The following is a 17414-nucleotide window of genomic DNA, read 5'->3' on the forward strand; positions in this document are numbered from 1 at the left end:
TAAGGGTTTAAAGTTCGTCTTTTAGCATGTATATTATTCTTATTCTCTTAATTATAATTGAAAAATGTCCACACCATATGTTAATATAGAACTATGATCTAGAGAGAGTACCTCTTCGAAACAGTTGTTAACTAGTAACTAAATTAATAATTTTGTCAGGTTGGCATTAAGTTGAGTTGACTTTGTTAGGTTGGCACCAAGTTGAAGATTGAAATGCATTTATCGCGGAAAAATTGATTGGGCACAGCTTCTTCGATCAGAGCTATTCCTGGGAATATTATATTACTAGCCGTCAGGCTCGCTTCACTCGCCATATCCGTTTAGCCAGACGTTCAGTCTGGACCCCCGACTGGATCGTCCTAACTTATGATGAAAATCCCCCAAATGAAAAATGCAGGCGAGCGAAGCGAGGATGATCTTATTCTTGGACGATCCAATCGGGGGTCCAGGGGGCGAAGCGAGCCTGACGGCTAGTACGCCAATATTAGAGTAAAAATCAGACTATAGAATTATTCATCATAAATCAGCTGACAAGTGATTACACAGATGTGTGGAGAAGCCAGTCTATTGCTGTATTTCCATAAGGTCTATATTTTCAATCAGGTACTTGTGGATGAGAATACTGCGTGAGGTCTACTGTTCACAGAACTACTAGTATATTGAGAAAAACGTTCTACCTGCACAATTCTATGCCTGGTCTTTGACAACGATTTCCCAGTCGTGTGTGTGCAAGCGCCATGAAGCCTTCCTTGTCAGCTATTGCTTTTTCAAGCTGAGTGATATTTCCCATCATGGCATGCGCTTGACGGACCGTCTAAAATCATGATATTCATTAGTTCATTTTAACTCACAAATTTAAATCTCACAGGCTTTGATTGAACAGTTTTAGAGGTTTTTAATTTTCATTGCACATAAACTGTTTAGCTTGTGCGTGGGTGATGGGAAGTGCATGAGTGCACGAGTGATTTGATAACGTCCATGTCTACCGGCGGGATTCGAACCCACAATCAGGTAGCGCTCTAGCAGACTTGAAATTGTGCAACGCTTCAGTCGTCTTGACCTACCTGGCCGGAACTAAAAAAATATACTGTGTAATGGGTTATTTAATAATATTATTACCTTCACAGTGGATTACACATCTTGTTTTCGTTTTTAGGAATCTTTATAATAAGCTCTTCAATAATAGTTGGGTAATAAGCTCTAGAATGAATAAATGCAATGATACTTCTTCATTTTCTATCAAATCTATGCAAATTTTCCCATTAATTTTAGAAAAAAGACTAGAATATTTATCTTTGCTTTTACTGTTCAATTTCAATCATTATTTTAATCTATATGACAAGTGTGTCAGTATAAAAGGTCCATGCTGATTTCCTAAGAAGAGTTTGTACAAATTTGTGCAATCTTTTTTTTCATTTAAAACAGCTTTATTTTTGTGTCACATAAGTTACTTATCATGATTTTTTTCAATTTTTTCCAATAAATTCATATTTTATAACTTTAATTACAAAATCTGTGAAATGAACTAGTTTATGAAACTCCCAAAAATCGTTCTACTAATAATAATTATATATTAATGTAGTCTATTGTGATGTGTTTTGTTTACCTAGTATCATCAACTGTATATATTATCCCCTATATGTATGATCACCAGCAATGCATCATCATAATGCTATTGATATCAATATTCATTCAGAAGTAACCGACCGTTGAGCTTGGTTCTAGTTTTTGGTCAAATCGGGCCTTATTACAACTAACTTATAGGCTATGTTTATGTTGTCCTAGAATTCACCTCACAATGCTGATTCTCTAATTTGATTTTGGCCTCCTTATATTCGCTTATTCGTTGTCTGAAGGCATCATTGACCACATTATACTGTTTCCACAGATCTTCAATGACTTGTTTCAACAGCATATCGATGTAGGATCGGATCGGTCTCCCTGCTTTCAGCTCTTTTGCTGCATCATCAATATTTCTTTGTGTAAAAGCTTCCCATTCATCTACAGTGATTTTTCTATGACAAATAGATATTCTATTAGTTCTTATGAATAGGAAATAATTCCATTAGATATTTCTGTTCCAGAAAAATTCATCATGAGATTTCAATCGGGACGCATGAATAATATAAATTTCCTCACTTGATGTTTAACAAATTTTAATGCTGAGATATGAATGCTTCCAATATAGCCCAGTCAACTAAATCATACAAATAAGCTGAGGTCATGAATACTTTTAGTACTGTAATATGAAAATTGAAAGAATAAGCACGAGAGTTGAAGTTAAAAAGCAAATTATTTTATTCCATAATAACAAATTGCCTAAATTATTATCATGCATCATGCAAATAAAAAATTACACATCAAGTGAATTGAAAACTTTTGCCGATTAAAAACTGAATATTGAATTAATGTAATTTTCAATCTTGAAAAGTTGAAATATACTTACGCAGGATATAGTTTCTCGTTGCCGCAGTATAAGGACAGATTGAGGCTTGTCTGTTTGAGTGTAGCATTATGCTTGTCTATTGATAGGCAGTTGATTTTATCCTTAATATCGCTCATCAGTATGTAGTTCAATGCACGCAGCTTTCTCACTTGCTCTTTCAATTCCTCCATGCATTTGTTCAGCATGACATGTGTACTTTCAATGAGTTTCAACTCCTTCTTCAGTTCAATTTCTACTTTATCCACACACATATCGATTCCTAAACGGCCTTCTCTAAGAAAAACAAGTGATATTCGAGCTATTTTATTTTGGTTTAAATCATTCCGATCTTTTCACTAAATTGTCTATGGGAAGTTGGGATTGAAGCTTGCTTACCGATTTGTCTTGCATTTTTTCAAGCTTAATAGCATTCAATAATTTGAAAATTTCAATAAACTTTAGTTCATGTTGAGATGCTAGATAAAGGTAGCACCAACACAACAATAATACATTAATTTACAGGAGGTACCGTATATTCTTGTAAAATGATTAATCATTACAATAAATCAATTCCCATCAGTTTACCTACAAGTATTATTCATGTAGATATTATAATATTATCGAATACTATTATAATATTCTAGAGTAAAATACTCTATATTGAGTAGAATAATAGTTTCAGTTTTTATTTCTTTATATATTAGGTAAAGCATGAATATTTTTGGTAAAGTATGTAATTTCTCTTTATATAATATATTCCATCTAGATCTAGAAGAAAGGAAAACTATTAACGAGGAATTCTCAATAATACGACATTTGAGATGAATTTGAAAATAATACCTGTTGGGCGAGTCGTGATGAAATTAATTATCTAAGCAATAGGCTATACGTTACAACACGATATTTTTATACCTTCTTTTTTACTCATTATTAATTGTAATATTATTATTAGATTAATTTTATTGTTATCACCGATTGTTCAATAATAGTGAAAAGGCCTTTATAGTAAAGAGTAAAAGTATTGCCTACAGCGAGTGTTTGAATTAGAGTCGATCACATTTTATAATATGTTTCTACTCAAATAATATTGGGATCATCAACCAATTTTTATAATGGGATTTCAGCAAGACTGTAAGCTAAAACATTACATTCACGTTCATGAGATTAGGTATGATTGTATTACATTAGTATAACAGGGGGAATTATAAATGTTTGTGTATATTATTATGTATTTCAATAAGAATATAAATTTCTGAATTTTAGCAAAACTCACCTAAGAACAATACATTTGCGGCAAATGCATTCAGCATTCTTACTCAAAGCTTTTTGTGCATCTTCAATTCTCTCTTTGTAAGTGAGCAGTGCTTCAATTTCCAAGTCAACTAGTTTCTTCTGAGTTTCCAGTTGCTTTTTTTGAAATTCAATATCGAAAAGCTTAACGGATAACTGATGATCGACTTCATTTTTGTTTTTGACCACGCGCTCCTGCGCATCCTCTATAGTGCGCTCTGATTCGCTGATTATTTTCTCGGACATTTGGTGTTGGGTTTCGGCCGATTTGTATTCGTTGCTGTTTTTTGAGTGCCACTGATTCATTGTAAACCGGAATGATGGTGGAGGAAGTCCAACAAGGTTGGGCACAAAATTTTCTGATTCCATTCTAAAAATTGAAAAAAATTGTGCTCTCAATTCAAATATTTGACACATTTTTGAGGACTTATAGACGTTATAATATTCAGCCACAATTCGCGGTATTATACAGTGAAGAATTTGTTAGAGGACTTGGAATTGAACTATTAAACACAAGTGTACTGGTTGACTGCCTAAAACTCTTAAGATCACTCTTTAACTAGAACCATTGAGTCAATCAGTAGACTAAGGTAGTTTTTTTTCTATTTCAATCAATCAGTCATTAAAACATATCATCAACATTATCTTCCAATTCAAACCATTTGACAGTATGACTCAAAATTATCTGAACATAATTCTGTGCTCTACAATTTGAGACCAGTTAGAGCGCTCTATTTCCAGGTACACCTGATAACAAATAATCCTGGTATTTTGAAAAACACCTCATCTATTACTACCTATTTTCATTCTTCTCACATTGAGATTTCGCACAAAGATATAAGTTTATAAGATCATGTTCTATCAGACTCCCTCATTAGATGCACATAATTTCAATATTTCTTAATGGTAAGGTGCGCATGTATAATAAGGACACCTAAAGTGTCAAAATTTCAAACATTCATAACTTTCGACAAAATCATGGGATCTCATCGTACTACAATACAACAATCTCATTCTTTTCAGCTCAAATTCATGTATCATAAGTCAAAGTCGTTAAAAAAGTGAGAAACTTATTGTTATTTTTATAATAACAAGTTACCGAGATACACGCAGCTCTGAATACCGAAAAAGGCCATTTTGTTGTTTATGAGAGTAAGGTTTAAAAAAAGTGCACTCAACAATAAATAATTGAAAACTGGACCACTAATTGAAGGTTTTTGGGGTAATCTAGATCAATCTGGGGCAATCTCAATCGCTATATTCAGCAAAATATTTTGCAAGAGAAAATTTAGTCCTGGGCTTCTCTTATATCGAAACAATATATTATTTATTATAAAAAAATAGAACTACAATATGATTATATTGCAAGCACCAATGCATATTGTAGTGATACTGGACTATTATATTCAGCAAGTAGTCTATATATAAATAATGTAAAACACCATACCCGTATCATATCAAATAACGCATTTTATGAATGATTATTTATTTATTTATGGAGACAACAGGTTACCCCTAATGTGTCTCCTTCACAAATACAACAATACAAGATACAATACGTGAAATACAACAATACAACAATACAATGAAAAAACAATGAACAAAGTAACTTACAATTGCAATATTGTTAAAAAAAAAACTATAGAAATACATGAGTACTATTATCTGGCATGAGTTATATCCAGGTTTGTTTCAGCGTTCGTTTCCGTGTCCAGGTCAGACCACTTATTATTTAAACCATAACATAAATTTAACAAAGCATAATGTTTCAGCAATATAATACATTATTATTATTTTTAGAAAAAAATATCAAGTTTAAGCATGTCTAAACGTATGTAAAATATATTTTTACAAACTATGTGTATAGAAATATAATATCACTTTTTGTTTTTAGAAAAAACGACTAGCAGTCAAATATTTTACAATAAATGAATAAATCACTCACTGGACAACGAGATCTTTCGGCAGTACCGCCATCTTCTTGGTTGTAAACCAAGTTGTAAACGACAACCAATTGGTTGTAAGCTTAAACCAAGTTGTAAACGACAACCAATTGGTTGTAAGCTTAAATCAAGTTGTAAACGACAACCAAGAAGATGGCGGAACTGCCGAAAGACCTCGTTGTCCAGTGAGTGATTTATTCATTTATTGTAAAATATTTCACTGCTAGTCGTTTTTTCTAAAAGCAAAAAGTGATTTAATAATAAGCATTTCGTGATGAAAAACAACATGAAGAAAAATAATATTTTTACATATTATGTAACTAGTGTGCCGAGCACTATTTTTAATTCAGGCCTTTTCCCAAGTTATAATAGTAAATTTAATACGCAATAGACTAGAGCCATTATTGTAAGTGAGTTAGCGAAATAAATTATTTTCTCTCTCTATTATGAACGACCATGACTTCGAGTTTCCCATGATAGATATTTAAAAATTGTAGCTCCGAGTCGTCGAGGAATGTAGATTATGGAATTATCTCTAAAACTTAGCCTTCCTGTCGCGACATAGAGTGCGATAAGTTGGAAAACAGCAAGCATTGAAATTATAACAAACTACCGATTTTGCAGTTACTATTTGGTCCAAAGGCTCTAGAAGCCACGCGACGATTGGTCAAATTGATTCCCTTCGCCCAATAGGAGACCTGTTTCTAAATACAGTAGTGGGGATTCCCCAGCCGCGAGACCAGATTACGTTTCGGAGGACACTTTGCTAGGAGCACTACAAGAGTAAAGATGTAGTCACTATGTTTCCCCCTTTTTGGGCAGGTTTACAAGCTTATTTCATTAGTTAATGTAGGAGCTAGTTTTATTTTTATTAAAGTTTAAATTTTCTAGTAGTGTCATGTCCTGAAAAGTTTAATTGTGTTTCTTCATCATGTACGAATAATTGTTTCTTCAAATAACCGCTAAGGTACGTAAAATAAGGTTAAAATATAATTTAGGGAATTTAATTGATTGAAACTTCCATAAGAGTATTGTATTAACAAAGCCTGTTATTTTGCAAGTTAATAATATTGATTTAGAATAATCCTTTTGATTTTATTAGTGATGGAAGATACTTATAAATTTTTTCTAAAGAAGTATAGAAAGTTTTCACTTATGTTACATTTGAGTTATTGTTTCTGGAGATATATTATCGTAGAGTATTGCTGAAAGTCAGGAAGATAGCCTTTAAATTGGAATGAAATTTTTAAGATTATGTTCATATTGAGTTCATGACATTTTATAATTTATATTTTTCAGACTCTGTTTTCTTATGTCATTAAGGATTTCGAATGATTTAGTAATTTTTTTATGATAGAAATCTTAATAGACGAAGAAGAAAGTTTTTCTTTTCCAGGAAATTAATATTAATGAATGTTCAAATTTTAATACAATTTAAATTATTTTCTATGTGTCTACTAATTTTATTTAATTAAAAGTAAAAACTATCTACAAGATGAATCTTATAAGGCAAACATTATTTTTACCTTAAAGTGAAATTTTCAATATTTTTTTCTTTTATTGTGTTATAAAGTGTCTTGTTTTATTTTGTGATAAATTCATAATTCTAGTTGATACTCGTTTTTGGACTTGTATTTGTAGGTAAATCAAATCATAAACTCTGGAATGTTCATTTTTAATTAAGGTTCTGAGCAGTTTTGGGCGAATGCCCGTTGTTTACACTTGGATTGCGTCCTATAGTTCATAAATAATAAATAAAATAAATGTTGGCTAGCGCACAAGTTTCCAACAATACTAGCCGAGCTACTATATGAAAAATTATATTTGATTTCGCAAACCAAACAAAAAATATCATATAAGTTAGCATCATTTCAATCTGAATTATTCCTTTTCTAAGAGTATTATATCAATTTATATAAAAGTTAACATCATAATTAATGAAGTATTCATTTTCTAAAAGCATTATATCAATTTATTACGGGTGTTTTCATAAATTTTGCATTGTATATTAACCCTCCGTCGGGCGCAGCCGGCCTCAGAGGCCAACCAACAATATAATTTCCCTCTCCACTTCATACAGGCGGCCGAGCGCCCCACCACTCCATTTTTTCGTCTAAATCTATCAACCTCACAACATGCCAGCCTCAGTCAGTTGCCAACTTTTGCATAGTTCGTGTTATTTCAACATGGCTTCACAGGCCACATGCGCCTGATTATGTCATAAACACAAGATGCTGGCCAATGTTTATTTTTTATGCCTACCTGAATGTTGAATGTTGTGCATCAATGCACAAGTGATCTTGATTGGAAATCAACTTGAACCTCAGAAAAGGAGAATATATATTATCTAAAAACGTTGTCTCATCAGCTTGTGATGGGACAATTAGCCCGGCGAAGTCCCAATACAAGTGGAATGCCAATTCAATTCAATTCAATTCAATTTATTTCCACATGAAATTACAATTTTGTAAATATAGTTAAGTTACAATAAAGCAATAAATATAAAGATAAATTACTTTAATATTTTATTTAAACTTGTAACGTTATTGAAAAGTGGAATCCCCCAAGAAGACTATACATCTGTGAATGGGGGAGAGTTCCTATGAGCAAGAATATAACAAAAAGTAAATTAAGTTTGAAATAGTTATAAGCAAAATAATATACATTCATAATACTAAGTTAACCTAACATATATGCTAGTATGATAGAGTGCAATCTACAGACTATTGCACTTCCCTACCACTGTTTTTGTGACCATTTGTGAAGAGTGCTTAAATGGAAAGAAAGAGCTAAAAAAAAGAGCAAGAGGACTCAAGACTGTGACAATTTATTTATTAAATTGTAGAGATTTAAGAAGCATAGGAATGAAGTAAGCCCTCGGTTCCAGCCCAACCTATGCCAATCAACCATTTAAACAGCTTCCTTTTATACACCACATCGCTGCAGCTCTCAGCCTCCCTGATATCATTGGGCAAATTTCTATAGACGATTTGTGCTAGATAGTGAGGAGACCTAAGTTCTATTCCGTGATATAATTGAGGTGTTGAATATCCATGGTTATTTCTGTGTCGAGTTTGATAGTTATGTTGAATATTGCTGAGTAGTTCTATTTTGTGTTTCCTGATATATGTGAGAAGTGTTTTAATATACAGTTGTCTTAAATTGAGCACAGGGAAGTCCGAGAACAACAGCGACGTGGGATATCTGGGTTCTTTTTTAAGAATTTTTTTTATAATGGTGCGCTGGGTAACCGAGAGAGGCTCCAGGCTAGCAGATGACACCCCTCCCCAGACAATGATACCATACTGTAACACTGACTGTGCATAAGCATGGTATACTCTTTTACTTAATCTGGTATCAAGTACTTGGCTCAACTGAGATAGACCATACAGCATCCGTCGTAGCCTTTGCTTGACACACTGCATATGTGGTGCCCAACTCAGCTGATGGTCAAAAATGACCCCCAGATATTTATATTGATCCACTCTGTCAATTACCCCGCAAGCACATGATAAAGATCCAACATCCCCACATGAGTGCATTTTCACCTGTCTCAGCCCTGGGTCTGGTTGGTTTCTTGTAACAACTGGCAAGTACTTGGTTTTGCCAAGATTCACAGTGAGGTTATTATGGTCAAACCAGTTTTTTATTTTGGAAAGATCTTTAGTGGCATTTTCATAAACTTCTTCCCATTCCCTACCTGTAGAAATAACCACTGTATCGTCAGCAAATAGGAATATCCTGCTTGTAGTATTGAGCCGGGAAATATTATTAATATATATCAAGAACAGTACTGGACCCAGCGTACTACCTTGAATGACGCCATAGTCTACACCATTCCTATCACTGTCTTCACCATCAATCTGAACAAATTGTTGGCGTTCACAAAAATAACTTTTGAACCACTGGAGAGAAGTGTCCCTAACTCCAATAGCTTCAAGTTTATTAAGAAGCTTGTCTCTATCTACTGAATCAAACGCCTTAGCCAGGTCCAGGAATGTCATGATAACTTTATTTTTAATTTTAACTGACTCTATTATGTATTTGTTTACCTGAAATAATGCATCATTGGTGTTTTTATCTTTTTGGAAGCCGTATTGGTTATGTGCTAGAATGTTATTTTCTTTCAAATATTCCATTAACTGTATTTTAATGCATTTTTCAATGATCTTTGACAGAGTAGATAACAGAGAAATGGGTCTATAGTTTGTAGGTTCGTTTTTGGGTCCTGATTTGTGGATTGGAATGATCTTCGCTATTTTTAGGTATTCTGGGAACTGTCCTGTCTGAATGCTAAGATTCACTATGTGGTGTATTGGGCTTATTAGTGTATGAAGGCTGTCTTTAATTATCCGTGTTGGAATACAGTCATACCCGGGAGCACTCCTGCCTTTGAGGCTATTAATTACATTTGATAATTCCTCTTTTGTCACCTCTTTCAATTTGAAGACAGCATCAACCACGTACTCTTGATCTCTGATCTCTGATTGCCCTACTGGATTCAAGGAGCTAGTGAGTATGGACCCAACTGATGTGAAATACTGATTAAAAGTATTCCCAATGTCCTTAATGTTAGGTTTTGAAGTAGGATCTCCTCTTTGGGCAAATGCGTCGATTGGGAATGAATGGGGTCCTTTGGCTTTTCCAGAGATTTCTTCTACTACCTTCCAGAACTTGTGTGGGTTATTTGAAACTTCATCGATTTTATTTTTGTAGTAATTATGTTTTGCTTGTTTTATAGTCGAATGTAGCATGTTTCTAAAACGAGTAAATTCAGTTTTCAAGGAAATACAATAAGGTTGTCTATTAAGTTTTTTTCTCAATTTATCGCGATGGCGTATGGAATTAATAAGTCCTCTAGTAATCCATGGTTTTATTTTTGTATGTTTAGCTGATATTTTAGTTTTTGTTGTCATTTGTTGAATAATATTCTGTGTAGTTTGTATAAATGAATTAGTTGCAAGATTGATATTATTTTCGTTTGTGACATGGTTCCAATTCTGCAAAGACAAAGTGTTTTTTACGCTATTCCAATCTATTTTCATGTAATAATTATCTCTATTGGGCGGTTTTTTGTTAGGTGTGAATAATTTCATGCACACGGCGTAGTGGTCGGTAATTGAGGTTTGTACTATAGTTGTAGCTGCTTCGTACAAGGGTGGTAACTTAACAAAGTAGTGGTCGATGCATGTATTACTAGCTGGCCTAGTAACCTTGTCGACACAGCAAGCGAGCCCCGCATCGTTCAACACATCCAAATACCTCTCTTCAAGCGTATGAGGATTGACATTCAAAAGGTTACAGTTAATATCTCCAGCTAAAATTTTAAAACAATTACTATTATTTGTTTGCTCATTGAAATATGATTCAATAGAGTCTGTAAAAATGCTAAGACTGGAGTTAGGGCTACGATAGATAGCCAGAAGTTCACAAGAAACACCTGCCAATTCAAAGGTGAGGGAGAGGCATGTCGCTAAACCCCCCAGTTGGAGCTCGCGACAATTAGCATCTATTTCTCTGTCTATGTATATAACAACACCATCGCTCTGATTTAAGTTTTTGTATGATCTATACAAATTGTAACCAGGGATTTTCATTAAATCGCTTTCATCATTCAACCAAGCTTCTGTTAGAATTATGCATGAGAAATGATAATCGAGGCTTTGCAATACTACTATGAATTCATCAATATTTTTCCTATAACTTCTAATATTTTGTTGTATTAGAGTGAAGTTATTTTGGCCTGCACAGTCACGACTCTCGAGCCCCCCGCCCTCTATAAATATACTACGGAAATCTTTAATATCCTGACACTCTGCACATTTAATTGGTGAAACGTCCAAAAGGTCCATAGCACTTCTTATCATAGGAGAAGAAAATACTATGAAATAAACAACGGCAAGCCGACCTGCCAGTCATGTTAGATTTGTTCAGAGAAGTTTTTAAATACGTCGGAAGATTATGAATAGAGCAGATTAATATAGTGAGTATCGTATCCACCTTTATAGTACAACTACATTTATCGTGAAAGCTATAGGCTACCGTAATTCACAGAAGCTGATTTTGACATTGATTCAATTTTTCGGAGTTGATAAGGTAAGAAACGTTACGAATTTATAGTAGAAGAAAGTGAGCGATAAGTGTGACGCACAACGCCCTGCTTATCGAATTCTATAGATAAGAAAATTGAAACCTTCTAACTTCTAATAGTCCAATTCTCTAGTAGTAGGCTACTACAGTATAGGTTCTTTAATGTACTCAGTTCTAGTTGTTTACATGTACTATAAATTTACTTCATCACAATCAAGCATAGGAGAAACTCTTGCCTGAATGTAAAACATAATAATAGAGAAAAAAAATATCTGAATAGCTTCCTCTATTCTAATGAATAATCAATTATAAAAATATTGTTATTGAAGTAAATAATATGAAATCACAAATGAGAAAAATTAGGCCACTGTGTCAAACCTGTTTGACTGCAGCTAATTTGGGAGCCTCAACATCACAATGACTAATTATTGAAGATCAGTTCCTATAATTTCAACAAATAGCCTGAATTGCTGAAAAAATATTTTTTTCTTTTACAATTATTGATAATTTTCATTTTTAGTTTAACCATACTAGTAGTGTTCAAAATATCAATTTTTTGTAATATGTTTGGTATAATTACTTAGAATAGATCCAACCAATCATTACCCTATTGGTATTTTGAATTATAATTGAGTAGCCAATTTCCAAAACCTGTTATAGGTCTAATTTTTCGAAATTGAGATGTTGGTATCTATGGTTACTTCATACTGCCAGCTATCGTTTCCATGTGTTATTTGCTTCCAAAGTCTGTTATATATGTATTAAATAAGCATTTGAAAAGTTTGTCAATTTCCAAAAGCTGTTATTTCCACTGCAGCTACAGAATCAAAACCTGTTATAAAACCATACTTTTGATTACTTTTCCAAAACCAGTTAAATATATTAGTTCAGTATGGCGGCTGTGGCAAAACATTTCCAAAACCAGCTTTATTCTCTCATGCATCTATTTCTCGTGATCTAAAACTCTTTTCCCTGTCATTATACTACAGCTAGGCTTATATATTTATTTTATTTACAAAGGGAATGAGTATAATGAATAAAATAATTAAAAAATGAATAAAACGAGCTTTATTCTCTCATGCATCTATTTCTCGTGATCTAAAGCTCTTCTCCCTGTCATTATACTACAGCTAGGCTTATATTCATTTTATTTACAAAGGGAATGAGTATTGGCAAACCTGTGTTTTTAAAGTATTTTTCTAGACAGCTGTTTTCTAGCTGACTGGAGCTGGACCAACAGGAGACTGCTCATCTCAGATGGCAGATCTCATTGTCGTATCAGATACTGTTGCTATAAGATTGTTAAGATTGTAAGATTGCTATAGATTGAGTTTTTGACGGCAAAATGGGAGTGGAAGAGGATGATCCTCAAAATATTTATTAAGTTATAAAGTTGATAAGTATGCCATGAAAAGGCAAGCAGTTATGGACTTCATAAAAACGTTCCAGCCTATTCAAAATCACTACTGTAGAGGTAAAATAAAAATATGACAATACCTACCAAGTGAGCTTTCTATTAAAAAGATGTGGGAAATGTATATGGAAAAAGAAAAAGATGAAAATCTTAGTGTAGAATACGAATTTTTCAGGCATGTTTTCAATGGAAATTTCAACATAAGTTTTCATGCACCTTACAGTGACAAATGTTCAACTTGCTCGTGCCTTCAAAATAAGATAGAATTAGAAAGAAATAAGGAGAAGCGTGATGGATTGAAAGTTGAACTTGCTGTTCATAAAAAAAGAGACACATTTTTTGCTGCTTTGCAAGAAAAGAAAGAACATGAAATAATCTTGAGTTATGACTGTCAAAAAAAATTTGGTTCTCCCCAAAGTACCTGATCAGGAGGCATATTATCGACGTCAGTTGTACCTCTACAATTTCACAGTGGTTGAGGGGGATTCAAAATCAAGCCTGAACAAGGAAAACTGTTTTTCATATGTGTGGTGTGAAAATGAATTTGCTAAAGGTTCTGTACAAATTGCTTCAGCATTGTACCACAGATTATGCTCTTCCAATCTTGATGAAGTCACCACAGTCCGTCTATTTTCTGATGGCTGTGGTGGACAAAATGAAAATAGCACTATAGTTTTTATGCTGTCTTTCTGGCTGCTCAACAAAGCACCAAATCATGTTAAAGAAGTTGTCCTTTCTTTCCCCATTGTAGGACACTCATTCATTCCACCTGACAGGGTTTTTGGAATTCTTGAACGCCAGTTCAAATCCAAAAGTGTGATTGAAAATCCAGACCAGTATTTGGACATTTTCCGAAAGTATACAACAGTGATTCATCTTGGAGAAGAATGTGAGGTGTTGGAATGGAAACAACTGTCTGACGAGGTATTGAGAAGAACTACTGATTGGCATTTTCAATTCCAAAAAGCCAAAAAAATTGTCTTCCTTAGAAATAAAGCATTGTCTACAATTTTGGTCAGAGGGGAACCATTTTACAATTTTGAAAGTGGCACAAGCAGGACCCTATGTAAACGTGGAAAAAGGATTGGAAGTGCTGCTTTGGAAAAAGTGAAAGAAGGAGTTACTGTAAAATCAGCTAAGCTTGCTGATGTAAAAAGACTGTTGGAACTGCACTTTGGTGAAAATTGGGAAGAGACCCAGTCATTGAAGTTTTACAAGGAGGTGTTCAATGGACAAAACCAAGCTGAGGGACAAGAAGAACTTTGTGAAGAGCAGGAGGAAATAATAGACTTTCAGTTAAATGAAGATCCAGAAGATGATGTTGCCCTGTAGATAAATGGCAAAAAAGTATGACGCATATAAATTGCAAAGTATTGTCACAAATATATTTTAATCTTTGTTTTTTTATCTTTTCATTCGTTGTAATTACAGTATTCTACAGTATTTTTAATAATTGAACCAAGTTGTATTACAAAAAAGGCTATTTTATTGAATTCTCTCTCCAACAGGCTATGGAAATGGAAGTAGTTTTAACAGGCTTTGGAAATTGACAGAAAACAAGATGGCTTCCTGTAAAATTCCAAAACCTGTTAAATTATTTTCCATTTCCAAAACCAGCTATATCTAACCTTTAAATGCTTATTATAAAAAAATTTGATACCTGTGATTATATAGCACTATATAAATCTAAAAACATGATTTTTTAATGATTTAAGCAGAAAAAATCATAAAAATATCTTTATTAGTAAGTAATTTATTAGTTTTTGACGATTACTGTGAATTTGTGAAACATAGAAATAACAGGTTTTGGAAATTGGCTACTCAATTGATCTAGTGTGAAGTGGTGGTTAGAATATGAAGGTGGCCTCTCAGGCCGGGTGCGCCCGATTTCGGTTCGGCCATAGGTGCGTCTGACGGAGGGTTAATGACACTCTGGCAAGTAAATTCGTTTTAATTCAATCTCAAATTTTGAGAATGAAATCAGAACGTCAAGATAAAATCTAAATTAAATAACAGAATAAACTCCTGTTTTAGCTTTTGATGAATTGTAGGAAGAGTTAGAAATTAATGCTGTAATACATTTATTTACAGCGGTTCATGTGTGTCCCCAAACCAACTTCATGTACCACCCCTTTGGTTCCGCAACTTTATGTAACACCGCTTCAAGACACCCGTTCAGACGACAGGTCTAGGGACGTAAGAGGACTTCGCCGTCAAGCCAAATTCAACCGGTAAAAGTTCACCGCCAAAAACAAGGTACTGTAACCCCGACGATAAAGCAACGTACAGACCAACGAAAGTGCAGTGTAGTGAAACACAGGTTCATTCGAGAATGTCAATCAAAAGTGGGGATTCAAAATTATTATGAAATGGGTTATATGGGTTACTATCGACGAAATTTGGGTTCAACGGGCTTTTCTTTCTTGAGCAATTTCATATTGAAATCAATTGGTTATTTTATGACTGATATTGTTTGGTTTTGTGACGTATTGCTATCTAAACGGGGATAGTAATGCGCCCCCGAATCAGATGAAGAATGTCAGCAAATTAACATGATATTGTTGTTTCTGTTGTTCGATTTTAGTTGCCAATGTTTATTGAAGCTGTTTGTATTTTTCAATTATTTCAAATTGTAGTGTTATTCTATAGTAGAAACCTATTAAATCAGGCATGGCAAGATTAATTGAAGTTTTCTTGACTCTAGCCCGTTCACCTGCATGAATTAGGTATAGACTCAGGTGTTTTCTAGATGTGTCGGCCTATTTCTAAATTCTAAATTTTATTCAAAATTATCTTCTTTATCATCTTTTAAAAGGTCAGGCACACTAGCAACCAATTTTCTTCATTAGAATTCAATTATTTATTGGCATAATATCACACAAAATATACTGGAATTTTATATAGGATATAGAATAAAAAGGTTTGGTGATGATAGGTTTTTGTTCATTGTTATTGTTGTATCGTGTGCAGGAGCACACCTTCCAACACAGCAACAACTGAGTTCCAGAAGCAGAAGACCACCCTTTCTCTAACTAAGGGAAGATACGTGACGACTTCGTAAAAAGTGTACTTTTTTGAAAATGAACTTTTTTATTACTGTTACCGTGTGCACAAACTTTGTTCAATTGAATTGAATTCAAACCGAATAGCCTACTTCAGTTGAAAATAAAAGGTACCGTACAGTACCGTACCTAAGATTAATGATTCATGGAATTGCTCTCATTTACCTTGATTTAGAAAATTTTGGAGAAGTCGATAGCCTAGGAAAAAGATTCAGAAGAATAAATTTTGTTCCCAATTTTCAATTAATACTGTTTACTGAATGCACAGGTCTAAACTGACTGCGAGTAGAAGTACGGTACTGTAATAATTTATTGAGTTGGAGTTGCTATGGTGATTGTCAAACAGTCTTAGTACTTTCCTTGCCCTATTACCATAGGTAAGAAAAATATTGCTTTTCAAAATAAAAATCTGGTGTGGTACACTCACACAACTTTCCTTGCTCATTGAACTATTTAAAATTTTACATCTATTTTCGTTTAAAAACCTTTCCCCTTATTTTGATCAAATATTTCTCTTGTAAAAAAACATCCACGGAACAAAGTGCCCTTTTTATAACCCTACCTTAAAATTTCCAATATAGTTCGCTAAATAAACCTAAGCCTCAATATCAAACGAGAATAATTTAGGAGAAAAACATAATGAAGATTGACGGCAACATATTTGCAACTACGATCAGACTACTGTATATGTGTATATACAATTGTTTTCAGAGTACTTTTTCCTTTATGTAAATATTGTGAAATTAGATGTTTTTTTTTAAATTCGTCAAAACAGCTGTTCTACAGATGAAATATCTTGACTATGACTGTGTTCTTTTTATAAACTGCTCTACCTACCCACGGTATATGGAAGAAGAAAAAGTAAAAACCGTGTTCCTACCTACCTCATGCACAAGAAGGAGGTTACAAAGTCCATTTCTCAAGGATTGGGTGGACCCCCCATTAGTACCCCAGGAAAAAGACTCATGTTAGTTGATAGAGCTAATAAATAACTATACAGGGTATGGATTTGAAAAAAATTGTTAGAGCCGTTTTTGAGAAAATCGTGAAAAACATGGTTTTTAGTAACTGTCATTTTTCTCAAGAATATTACGGAGCTCCTGCAATTTTCACAGAAATGAGACTCATGTCAGTTGATAGGGCTTATAAATAGCTATCCATGGTATAAATTTGAAGAAAATCGTTAAAGC

General features: G+C 33.6%; 1 protein-coding gene across 1 annotated transcript in view; it reads right to left on the bottom strand.

The window, feature by feature from the left end:
* LOC111062464 (tektin-1) overlaps positions 1-16567 on the bottom strand; it is a 37635-nt gene extending 21068 nt beyond the window's left edge. Inside the window, exons 1-5 of the mRNA XM_022350158.2 lie at positions 16390-16567; positions 3699-4085; positions 2447-2719; positions 1793-2015; positions 678-814 (exon numbers count right to left, since the gene is read on the bottom strand). Coding sequence (XP_022205850.2) covers positions 678-814; positions 1793-2015; positions 2447-2719; positions 3699-4084 — 1019 coding nt within the window. The 5' untranslated portion in view covers position 4085; positions 16390-16567. The remainder of the gene's footprint in view (positions 1-677; positions 815-1792; positions 2016-2446; positions 2720-3698; positions 4086-16389) is intronic.
* Positions 16568-17414: the final 847 nt, after the last annotated feature.

Source organism: Nilaparvata lugens, chromosome 10, assembly GCF_014356525.2.
Source record: "Nilaparvata lugens isolate BPH chromosome 10, ASM1435652v1, whole genome shotgun sequence".
NCBI lineage: Eukaryota > Metazoa > Arthropoda > Insecta > Hemiptera > Delphacidae > Nilaparvata > Nilaparvata lugens.